We start from the raw sequence: 12,410 nt of genomic DNA, 5'->3' as shown, positions 1-12,410 counted from the left end.
AGCTGAGGTCGACAACAAAGTCTGCTCTTCTGGGGGTTTTGGAACCTCTTGTGCCACCCCCACCAACTGAGTTTCCTGAGACAGACACTGTCCTTGTTGGTGGAGCTGCAGTTGTCCACTTCCTGAAGCCCCGCACATGCAAACCTTCACTTGCTATGCCTCAGAAGTCTTCCTTCCCTACATCAAGCAACTCCTGTAGAAAGCTTCTCGAATAGACATTGTCTGGGACAGGTACGCAAGTGACAGTCTCAAGAGTGGCATGAGAGAAAAAGAGGAACAGGTCGACGGAAACGGGTAACAGGTGATGGGATCATGCCAGTTGACTGGAACAGCTTTCTCCGTGTCGACCAAAACAAACAGAAAACTGTTCAGTTTCTTGGGGCAGAAGGTGATCGAAACTTGACACAGACAAACTCGTCATTACAACCCAAGGCCCCATTGTTCTCTCCAACCGCCCACTTGATGCCCAGACAAAACTGTCACCCTGCAGTCATGAGGAAGCTGACACCAGATTGATTGTACACCTCTCCGATGCAGCTAATAATCACAGGCGGATCCTGATAAGAACGGTGGATACTGATGTTGTTGTGCTCGCCATTGCTGCTGCTGCCCGTCACCCTGGGCTTGAAGTGTAGATCGCTGTGGGAGTCGGCCAGAATTACCGGTACATCTCTGCACATGACATCGCCAGCATGTTGGGACCAGAAAAAGCCAGCTGTCTGCCACTGTTCCACAGCTTCAGCGGCTGTGATACGGTCTCGTCGTTCAGCAGCATTGGAAAGAAAAACAGCATGGGATGTGTGGTACCTGTTTCCTGACATCAGCGAGGCCTTCCAGTCTCTGTCAGAAGAACCCACAGAGATCTCCGCATATGACAGAGCCTTGCTGGAGAGATATGTTGTACTTTTGTATGACAGAACAAGCAACTTTCCGGATGTCAACTCTGCGAGGGGACATCTGTTTGCAAAGGTTGGCCGCCAGATCGACAACATTCCTCCACTAGCGAAGCCCTTTTGCAGCATGCAAGGAGAGCTGTTTATCAAGGAGGACATATCTGGGGTCAGGCTGAAGTCGCCACGCCTAGTCTTCCAAACCCTGGCGACTGGGGTTGGCAATTTGTCAATGGTGCTTGGCAACCATTCTGGACTGCCCTGGACGAGGCTTCGAAGACATGCCGTGAACTGTGGAAGTGTGGCTGCAAAAAGGGATGCAAGAGCATGCGGTGCCGGTGTCGTAAGGCTGTGTTGAAATGCACAGCACTTTGCAAGTGCACTTGTGTCCCTGCATGCTGAATGGATCTTGACTGGTTTTGGAAATGGACAGCACCTGTGTTATGAACTATAATTATATCAGGTGCATACCTGTTTGACCTTGAACTTTAATGCACAATAATGTGAAGATATATACATAGCAGGCCTGCTGATAATATAATACAGGTAATATGCTTACCAATCCGGTATTCCCACTTCATGTTGGTGCTGAGAAATTAGCATTCCTAGAATTTCCTGCCGGCACCTCTCGTTTGACCTTGACATTTGACCTTGAATGTACAATGACATAAGTGAATTAACTATGGGTGTGAAAGCATTACCTTATGATACTATCTATCACATTTTATGATCCAAGTACATATGGTTATTGAGAAATTAGCATTTTACAGTCACTTACCAAAACGTGACACTGACTTTCTATTTGACCTTGATCTTTGACCTTGGATATATAACAACATGTGTTATATAGTTCGATGTTACAACACTACTTCATGAGAGTGCGTGTGCAAATTTTGATGTTTGTAGTGCATATGGTTCCTGAGATATTAGCATTTCTAGGGTCAAATGGCGGCCATTTTGAATTGTTCTAAAAATAGATACTGAAAGTAAGAAATTGCGATGGCCGTGTTTCTAAATTTCTTTAGGATCACTTACTCTATCACTCTGCCAAGTTTTATAAATGTAACACAAATTTGAAAGATTTTGACAAATAGAACCCCTACTATGTCTTCACCACGCGAATTCCCAACAGAAGTCAGACTTTCGAACATACAATCTACGTAGGCAAGCATGATACGTCATGACGTCATATGATTCCTAACATATTGACGTAATGCTAAGCATCCGGTTATCTCGAGTTGTCTCCGTAATACATGTCCGGGTTTTTTTCAATGTTCGGTTATTTCCGTGGCTTCATGCGGAAAGGGAACCGTCGTCTGCAATCAACGACATGGACCATTCTGGTACTTGTCGCTGACAAAAACATGATTCTAACACAGAATTTAATGTCAGAATAGCTATATAAACGCTATTGTGTTTTCAGCGTAGCAATAGGGTCCGATATTTAGACTCGAACAAGTATAATGCGACTCGTCTTCGACTCGTCGGCATTATACTTGTCTCGTCTAAATATCGGGCCCTATTGCTACGCTGAAAACACAATAGCTGTTAATAACGTGCGCCACACACGAGGCAGAAGTCACAGCACAGGTTTCATGTCTCACCCAGTCACATTAGTCTGACACCGGACCAACCAGTCCTAGCATGCACTAACCCCATAATGCCAGACGCCAGGCGGAGCAGCCACTAGATTGCCAATTTTAAAGTCTTAGGTATGACCCGGCCTGGGTTCGAATCCACGACCTCCCGATCACGGGCGGACGCCTTACCACTAGGCCAACCGTGTATGTGCGTATAAGTGTGTGTTTTGTGTGTATGAGATTTGTGTGAGTCAATGTGTGTGTGTGTGTGTGTGTGTGTGTGTGTGTGTGTGTGTGTGTGCGTGTGTGAGTGTCTGTTTGTATAAGAGAGAGAGAAAGAGAGAGAGAGCGAGAAAGAGAGAGAGTGGGTGGGTGGGAGTGTGTTTGTGCGTGTGCGAAAGTGTATGTGTGTGTGTATGTGTGTTTGTTTGTAAAGGTGTGTAGTATGTCCGTCTGTCTATATCAGTATATATGTGCGTATGGGTGTGTGTATGAAGTGTGTGTGAGAGAGTGAGTGAGTGAGTGTGTATTTTTGTACGTGTGTAACTTGAGGTGTGTGTGTGTGTGTGTGTGTGTGTGTGTGTGTGTGTGTGTGTGTGTGTGTATGTGTGTGTTCGTGTGTGTGTGTGTTTGAGAGAGAGAGAGAGAGAGAGAGATAGAGAGAGAGAGAGAGGTTTGTCTTTTGCTGGGGTATGCAGTGCCTTGGCGTTGCACATCTACTTAATTGGATATAGAATGTGCAGTCAACGACTGTCACTGTGTCGGGTACTGATCAATGATGTCAACAATCTTTCCCATCAGGCGCCACCCTTTGTTTGTCTGCCATGCTGAACAGATCGCTAAATATTTTGCCTGGAGTCTGATGACAGGTAAATCATATTTACCTTACTCTGTTTACGTCGTGTGAGTTTTTACGTCACTCCGTTTACGTCTTATGCACTATTACGTCATTTTATATCTGTGTCTCTGCACTTTTGGTTTTATTTGGTTTCATGGAGAACACACGCCAGAGAATGGAGAGATACAGGCAGCACGATTTACCGTGTGACTTCCTTCTGCAGGGTTACTTCATCAAATCAGTATTCGTAATTTACAGGTGAACACACTGACACACCTGTCTGTTCTGTTACAGTGACGTCATGGCAGAGATCTACAGGTAGTTGAAACAACGGGGTATTGTATACACACTGACACACACCTGTCTGTTCTGTTACAGTGACGTACGTCATCACAGAGATCTACAGGGCGTTAAAACAACGGGGTATTGTATACACACTGACACACCTGTCTGTTCTGTTACAGTGACGTCATCACAGTGATCTACAAGGCGTTGAAACAACGGCACATAACGGTCAGCCTGTGGGCGGCCGGCGTGTTGCTTGAACTACCTGCCGACATGGAGCGTTATGTGCACCACCTGACGCAGCCCCTGAGGTCGCCACCCAGTGTGGTGAGAGAGGTGGAGCAGGCTAGTGATATGAAGGGAGGAAAGGTCCCGGCATACACCGCGCCGCCTGTCGCCCCGCCCTCTGACGGGCCCCCCGTGATGAGAGTTGATCATCTCTACAGCTTGTGGCGGGGTGACACACAGGGACATGAGGGTGACTATCCGGGGCTGTGTGAGAGATGCGGGCAGCTGGTGGCCGACTTACTCACCACGCTGCGTGTCGGTCAGTACACCTCTGTCTGTCTGTCTGTCTGTCTGTCTGCCTGTCTGTCTGTCTGCCTGCCTGCCTGTCTGTCTGTCCGCCTGTCTGTCTGTCTGTCTGCCTGCCTGCCTGTTTGTCTGTCTGTCTGCCTGTCTTCCTGTCTGTCTGCCTGTCTGTCCTGTCTGCCTGCCTGTCTGTCTGTCTGTCTGCCTGCCTGTCTGTCTGCTTGCCTGTCTGTCTGTCTGTCTGTCTGTCTGTCTGTCTCTCTGTCTGCCTGTCTGTCTGTCTGTCTGCCTGCCTGCCCCCCTCTCTCTCTGTCTCTCTGTCTGTCTGTCTGCCTGTCTGTCTGTCTCTCTGTCTGCCTGTCTGTCTGTCTCTCTGTCTGTCTGTCTGTCTGCCTGTCTGTCTGTCTGTCTGTCTGCCTGTATGCCTGCCTGTCTGTCTGCCTGTCTGTCTGTCTGTCTGTCTACCTGCCTGTCTGTCTGCCTGCCTGCCTGTCTGTCTGTCTGTCTTCATATTTGTCTACGTATCTGTCTCTCTGAGAAAACAAGACGTGTGATTCAGGTGATTGTGCAACATTTTGATGACGTCATGTTATTGATACAATGAGCGAAATGAATGAAGATAATTACGTCATATTTCTGTGACCTCATTAAGAAATAACGTCACCAGTCTGCCAGAGTGAGGTGTTTGACACTGAATAAAACATTTTTTGTGTGTGTACAATACACCACAGGCACTCGTCACGAGCGGGTCGGGATCAAAGTGGGCGGGGCCTGTGCGCTCTCAAGACTACTACTAATACAAGGTATAACCCTCTTTGTGATTCTGAACCGAACGGAAGTCGCGGAGTTAACAGAAACCGAGATTGCAGCAGACGACAGACAGGTTGCGCATGCTTCCTGCGCATGTGACCCCGTGACCAGGCATAATTAAAAAGTTGTCAGCGGCGTTCGTCGGTGGATCTGTCTGTTCACGGCCAACTTTCTTATTCATTGATTCTTCTTGCAACTTCCAGATAATGTGATACAAACATACCTTTAGATAGTCTCATCCTTGTGATGGAGTTGGAAATCATGGATTCGCCAGAGAAAATATATAACTGATTTGGCCAGTGCGGCCAGTGCATCAAGTCTTCGGGTAGTTTTCGAAAACTGGAAAGTCTGTTTTGTCAGGGGTTGTGGTTTTGTTTCAACCAGGAGCAGAGATGAGAGAATTGTTTGTTCACTGCCGCGATGAACTAATTCAAAGCCTGTTGTTGAACGTCACGAAACATAATTATAAGCCATGGTTTGACTAAGTTCTGCTGAAGACGCAACGGAGTCCACATTTGAAGGTGAGCAAATTTTCGAATAGAGAGGCTGCGTTGGTAGGGCAGCTCACTCGTTGAAGTAGATCTCAAACTCAGTCTGTGCACCTAGTGCAGTTGTAATACTGCATTCAGATCTAACGGCCAGAAGCAAATAACAAGATATGTGATTTTATGTTTCCTCTCTTAGATTGATGTGATTTTTGGAAGCGAAGGTGAAGGGTAAATCAGTTTAAAATTGTAATTTGAAGATTCATAGCTAAATATGGAAGCAGCAATTTCCGAGTGATACCAATTACAGATTATATTTCATCAGGTTTACCCATCAGTTGTCCAGTCACACAATTTTGGCTCTCCGGTGTAGATCTACATTATGAATCAGAAGTTATTTTACACATAACTATTAGGGGTCTTATTGGCATTTTTGCAGGTGGAGTATTGATGACTGATAGTGCTGGAACAGCAAATTGCAGAGGAACTTTACACGAAGCCTCAATCATATCCAGTGGAGCTACAGACGTAACAAAGAGACTTCCCTTTACACAGAGGATGCTTGGGGAACTTCAACGCAGGCCGAACACGGAAAACCCGAGGCGGCAAGCATGAGCAGTACTAATCTCTTGAGCAGTAACAACAGAAGGTCAACTCTTCATCTCTGAGTAAGTTCAGACACCTATTCTTCAATGGTTTAATTAGGAGATGTTATAAAAAAAAAATACAAGATCATCTCTCGGTGTGTGTGTGTGTGTGTGTGTGTGTGTGTGTGTGTGTGTTGTGTGTGTGTGTGTGTGTGTGTCTGTGTGTGTTTTCAAGTGATACATTTTTATTTTAAATTTTGAGTTTGAAACAAACTCACAGCTCTGTTACATTATATTTTTAATTTGTATTTCATGCTTTTTTCTTCTTTTTTTTTTAACAGTACATATGTACTAGTTCTCACGACCTGTGGAAAGTGCTTGAGCATGTCCCTGTGACGACACTTATGCCATGGAACCATATTTTGACAGGTTAGTTTCTTTCTTGTGTCTCCATTTGGTAATTGACACCAACTGTTTTAGTGTTTGTAACATATCCGACCGGAACCCGGATTAGATTAAAAGTAAAAATGTTCTGAACAGTGGCAGATACAGACTAAAAGTAAAGGTAGTAATTGAGAATGTGGGTGACTAAAGAAACAAATAAATGTGACTTGCTTATATAATGAATGAATGTATTTAACACCCCAAAATGCCAAGTATTCTTCCAAATTACACATTTTAGAAATAATCGTGTGCTTTTCAATAGTTGTGTTAAATGGAACAAGTACTTCTTAGTTCTAATAGCTTCTTTTTTTTAAAATCTGTATGGCACACAAAAATGAGCATTAATTTCAGCTGTTGTGCATTGTTTTAATTTAATATCTATTTAAGTTTGTACAATTAGTATCGTATGATGCTCAAGCATCGCACTGCTTTATTTTCGCAGCTGATCATACTTTTGAGGTTGTGCTGTAGCTGATTTTTAAAAAACTCAGAATGTCTTATTTTGCAGTGGGATGGGAAAGCGCCTGTCTTGACACATGCCAATTGCCAGAGTCTTAGTACTGAGTAGTGGCCGTCTGTATAGGTCCAATTCATTCTTCTTACTCGGCGTGACGTTATCAAATGGATCGGCTAGCTTTAGCCCGAAGGGGCACAACTCCGCTCATACTCTCTTCGCGCCGCCATATTGGATGCCGTCTTTGTTAGTTTTCTTCATTGCACTCTTGTTCTTTTTGCGTATTTCACTGTGTATGCAGACAAAATGAAGAAAACTGTGCATGCATGAGTCCAAAGGGGATCTGCCTTTTTAACACAACAGCACAACATAAAAAGTAAAGCAAGAATACATTATTATATTCATTTATTTATTCTTTATCTCAAATTACCATGCAGACAGTGCACCAAAATTCACAAGATAAAGCTCTCAAGACAGGCAAATGAGGTACAATGCAGCTCAGGTAACTACTGCAAAGTATAATTTTCAAAGCATCCTATCACAGTGTTCACTCTAAAGGCACAACCGATGGACAATTGTTGATTAGCGCACTCGCGGCACACAGCAAAAAATAACCAGTTATAATCGTCTTCTCCGCTCAGTAACTTCCTTCCAGTTGTCACCCTGATGGTAAACAACTTTAGGGATCCTAAAGTGTGCCTGCTGACTGCAGTTTTTGGCCACACAACGTGTCATTTTCATTTTTGTCGAGTCGCCACCCAACGCTCAAGCACTGTCAGAGATCGTGCAAGGCATCCAACATGGCGGCGGATGACCAATTCCAGAGAGTTACGACCCGTGATTCTCATACCGCGCGCGCCGAGTAGAAATGCTGTTGTTAACTTGAGTTTCTGCAATGGGCCTATAGCCGGCAGAAAGGTAATGTTCCAGTCATATAAAAAAAAAAATCGTTTTTGAACCTACATCTTTTAAACTTCACATCTTCTTAGGTTTCATAACCTACAGTCATGAGGTACGCCATAATGAAATGTCAAAGTGAGAGCACATAGGGTCAGTATATAAAACTATGGGGAATTGTCCTTTTCTTTGATTTGTATTTAGCTGGCTAGAGTTTTCAAACATATTACACTTCCATATCTAGCTATGAATCACGTCCAGTTGATCTCGTTTAAGTTTCAAGAGAAGGCCGGTTATATAAGAAGCAGATATTTATCGTTTGTGGAGTCAAAAGTGCCAGATCATTTTTGAGTCTAATAATCTAAGATGAAGGTGATCCACGCGAGCTTTCCCTTCAGTTGTTATAATTATGTTATTAAAGTAACACACTTCTAGGAATTGACTGTTAGACATGATTAATTACTTGTCTAATTACCATTTTGAGCTTTGCACATGTTTGCGTTGTGCAAAACAGCTTGTCTTCAGCTAGGTTCTTCTTGTTTGTGGTGGTGGTGGTGGTGTGTGTTTGCTTGTTTCCTCTGTTTTTAGTTTTGTTTCTTTTTTTACTTGAGAAAGGAGAGTCAGTGTACTACAAAAGCAAAACAAATAAGTAGATGGAGATGTGAAAGAAAAAAATCTGCAGTGTTTTGGCTTAAGACTATACACACTAATGATTTTCTGAACTGATTGTTTCAGCAACAGTCTGAAGGGTGCAAGAACTATACAATGGAGAGGAAGTGGATTTCGCTAAACGGACACCTTCTTCAAGATTTATTACAATATTGTTTTCAATCAGAGGGCCTCCAACATGTCAAAAGTGTATCGGACAACAGGCTGACTAGCCAGTGGTCACAACAGTGCTTCAAATCAGAAAAAAATATGGACCAGTGAATAAAAAAAACTTAGGCCTAGGAGCAACACTACAGTTGACGATGTTTGGAAACAAATCCACTGAGGGGTTTATTGACCGCCAACCCTTATAAACCTTAACTATGTCAAGGGATAATAATGTTCAGGCAAGTGATGAAAGGCCTCACGGTCCCAATACACATTTTCTGCAATTAAATATGTTCTTTCCAAAACCTGCACATCCAAGCTAATGAGTACTACTATCATGTGTTGAATTGTTCAATCAATAGTCAAAACGATCATACTGGCAGTGAATGAGTGCATATTTCTGACACCAACACTTTGACAAAACATGCACTATATAATTATTGTTCACTATTATACGATCAGCATATGTTTTTGTTGTTGTTTGTATCTTGACTCCCTATCCAGAAAATGAAATACAACTACTCCATAAACACTCAAACAAAATCTTTTCCAGAAAATGCCATATCGAAAGAAGAGTGCATACTTACATGTTTGTTGAATACAAGAATGAATGCTTGCATATTGCTGTGAAATGTGTTCGTTCAGCTTTAGCAGCAGGATTCCAAAAAGTGTGTGTGTGTGTCGAAAGAAGTGTTGTGATAATTTTGAATGCAGATTATCAGTTAAGTGTGTCTTTCTCTATATTGGTGTTGCTAAATTTCAATAAAGTATATTGGTATGAATTAGTAACATCTGGAGGTGTTTACTGAAAGATTTAATTTGAAATAAATATATATGAAGGATCATGATATAATTACTCATGTTTGACTTCTTGAATGGTTTGGAAGTATGCACATGCAGGTACAAGATGTGAAAGGATCCTGATTATATGGCTTTTGAAAATAAAAATAAGAATATGTCTTGTGATGAACACTGAAAGCTGTAAACAATTAGTTACTTTGTTGAAAAAATGTGTACATAAAATCTGCAGCAGGAGGGTATTATCTGCTTAATTTTCAATCAACTCAATTAGCATTTTGATCAACTGATAATTGAATTGCACAAATGAGTCAAGCTCGGTTGCTATACTCTGTACTGTACATGCACAGATGTCACTGCACTTGGTGCTCTTTGTGTGCTAGCTAACTGGGAACCTATAAGTATAGGCCTGCAAATGAGATTATTTGGATAGCCTGAACTCAGCTGACTGCAGAGCCTACTTATTGAAAAGATAAATCTTAACTTCACTCTCAGCATGCAAAGGGATAAACTAGCTTAAACCACTAAGTATAATTGGGTTAAATATGTTTTGCTGTGGCTTTATGTTAATTGATGACACTGTTAGCATGCAAGAACCCTGATGAGTAAAATTCAATCTCTCTCTCTATGATCTGACCTGACTCCTTTGCTTATCGTTCTACATCAACAACCAAACCAGCGGAAGATTTAAGGGGGGGGGGGGGGGGGGGGCATGGGCCCCCATGAAAAAAAGAAGAGCGAGAGGGAGAAAGATGATTAAATGACAGTTTCTGAGCTCAGGTGGCCCTAGATTGCAGCATTTTGCTTCCTTAAAATGTGTTTCTCTCTTTCCTCTCAATCTCCCTCCCTCTCTCTTATGATGCGCAATTTTGGACGGAGACAAGCTCCATAACAATATCAGTCTGGAGCAAAAAAAGCAATCTTACTTTTTTATTCAAGATTGCAACGTTACTATAAACCAACATTCTTATGTTGTCTCAAATCTACAACAGATCTATATGTCAGATTTCGCGCAATATTTTCCCTTCAGCCAAAGAAGACACAGCTTGTTGTCTCGGTTAGATTATAAGGGGAAGTAAGTCATTCGTAACTTCCGTTCGGTTCAGAATTACTGTGGATTGTGTGTGTCAAAATCCGTGCCGTTTTGCAAAATGACAGCAGTAGCAACGTCTATTTGGTATAAATCTGTCAGTGTCCGATAGTTTATTGTCTGCTTGATTTTATCATAGCCGTTGTTTTGCTTTGCTAAGCTGTGTATGGCAGGAATGCGAAGTTTGCCGACGAGGTCGAGAGAATCAGTATCATACCTTGTATAAACCATAAGAAAAGACCCCCCGTCCATCACAAGTGACAGCCATAGGCCACGCCCACCTCGTGACGAAGGTGGTTGTCGCGCTGCTGGTGTAGATGTCGTCCCTGTTCACGGGTCGCTGACACCGGTGATGGCGCGGGAGTCGGACATGGGTCGTCGTTGATGTTTGTTTTGTGGTTGTTGCTGCTGCCGGTGGTGTCGTTGTTGCTGCTGCTGCTGGTGGTAAAATTGTCGTTGATGTTGTTGCCAGAGATGTCATCGTTGTCGTTGTCGTTGCTGTTGCTGATTGTGTTGTCGTCGTTGTCGTTGTTGCTGGGGATGATGGCGTTGTTTTCATCATCGTTGTTGTCGTTGCAGTTGGCGATGATGTATTTCACACCATGACGATGTGGTGTTGACGGTGTGTGTGATGTTTCAGGTTGCCATGACCACGCTCCCCACGGGCAGGGCGGCCTCACCTTCAATGACGTCTTTGTGCTGGGTGGTGAGATGAACTGTGACACAGACAGACCGGATGATGACATCTTCTCACCAGCAGCCTTCATCCGGGGCCTTGAGTCACGCGGCGTCCCCACCCGTAAGGTGGCTCGTCACGACACAGCGGCCGTTAGACAACTGGCGGAAATGACGTCTGCTCCCACAGGTGAAGAGAGAGCGGCAGGTAGGGGTCGAGACGAGGCGGTGACGGTGGCCAATGAGGACACAGTGTGGGGCTTGGAGAGACCCGTCGTCGTCTACCTGGAGCGTGTTAGTGATGGTCTGTATGCTGACCATACCGGCCGCCTGAGATCCATGTCGCGGTCCACGGCCCAGGTGATCTGGGTGAAGAGAGTTGAACATAGACAGCAACACTGAGTGACACCCACATCTCGTCACCGCCACCACCAACACCTGTCTCTCCTTTACCTCCCGGCGACCTCCAACAACAACAACAACAACAACAACAACAACAACAACAACAAGTAAAACAGCAACGGACTTATTTTCTTCCTGACTTAAGACAGAACAGTACCTGCCGTCACCCCCTGCCGCTCTCTGACAACGACGACAACATCATCATCGCCTCCACCACCATCACCGCCCACACCGACTCCAACAACAACAATAACTACAACAAAGACTACAACAACTAAAAGCGAGAAGTTGTATTGAGTCTATTCAACTAGAACTTAGCACAACAGCCCTAGGAACCTGCCGCTCTCTGACAACGACGACAACATCATCATCGTCACCTCCACCACGACATCAACCACCATCATCATCACCACCGACAAAACACCTTGCGTGAAATTTCGTCTTTATAAAACACAGGGAAAATTCATTTAGAACATTGGTTTTCCTTCAAAGTCAAGAGTTTGATGACGTCAAAACTGAACAAGGTCATCAACAAATGACGTCACAAACCTACCATTTCCTTGTTGAGTGGAGAATCTGTGTGTATGGAAAGGGACGTAAACCTGTTTACCTGAGAGAGATAGAGAGAGAGAGAGAAAAAGAAAGAGAGAGAGAGATAGAGAGAGATAGATAGAGAGAGAAAAAGAGAGAGAAAGAGAGAGAGAGAGAAAAAGAAAGAGAGAGAGAGAGAGAGAGTAAATAAGATAAAATCAATATTTAAGAGCTTTATGATATAAGCATTTGCTGCTTTTTGAACAACAAAACAACAAACGATGTAACTGTAACAAT

At 43.6% G+C, this 12,410-nt stretch overlaps 1 protein-coding gene across 1 annotated transcript; it reads left to right on the top strand.

The window, feature by feature from the left end:
* Positions 1-3,171: 3,171 nt before the first annotated feature.
* LOC138956398 (uncharacterized) lies at positions 3,172-12,200 on the top strand. Its single transcript, XM_070327764.1, has 2 exons — positions 3,172-4,140; positions 11,146-12,200. Exons 1-2 carry the CDS (start codon positions 3,867-3,869, stop codon positions 11,580-11,582), a joined length of 711 nt encoding a protein of 236 aa, XP_070183865.1. The 5' UTR covers positions 3,172-3,866; the 3' UTR covers positions 11,583-12,200.
* Positions 12,201-12,410: the final 210 nt, after the last annotated feature.

The sequence above is a fragment of the Littorina saxatilis genome, unplaced genomic scaffold, assembly GCF_037325665.1.
Source record: "Littorina saxatilis isolate snail1 unplaced genomic scaffold, US_GU_Lsax_2.0 scaffold_969, whole genome shotgun sequence".
Classification (NCBI taxonomy): domain Eukaryota; kingdom Metazoa; phylum Mollusca; class Gastropoda; order Littorinimorpha; family Littorinidae; genus Littorina; species Littorina saxatilis.
Note: the sequence above shows the minus strand (reverse complement) of the source record. Positions and strands in the feature narration are given on the sequence as shown.

Coding starts and splice junctions, on each gene's coding strand:
- LOC138956398 (XM_070327764.1), top strand. CDS start 3,867: ATGGAGCGTTATGTGCACCACCTGACGCAGCCCCTGAGGTCGCCACCC. Junction 4,141..11,145: donor ACTCACCACGCTGCGTGTCG/GTCAGTACACCT, acceptor GTGATGTTTCAG/GTTGCCATGACCACGCTCCC.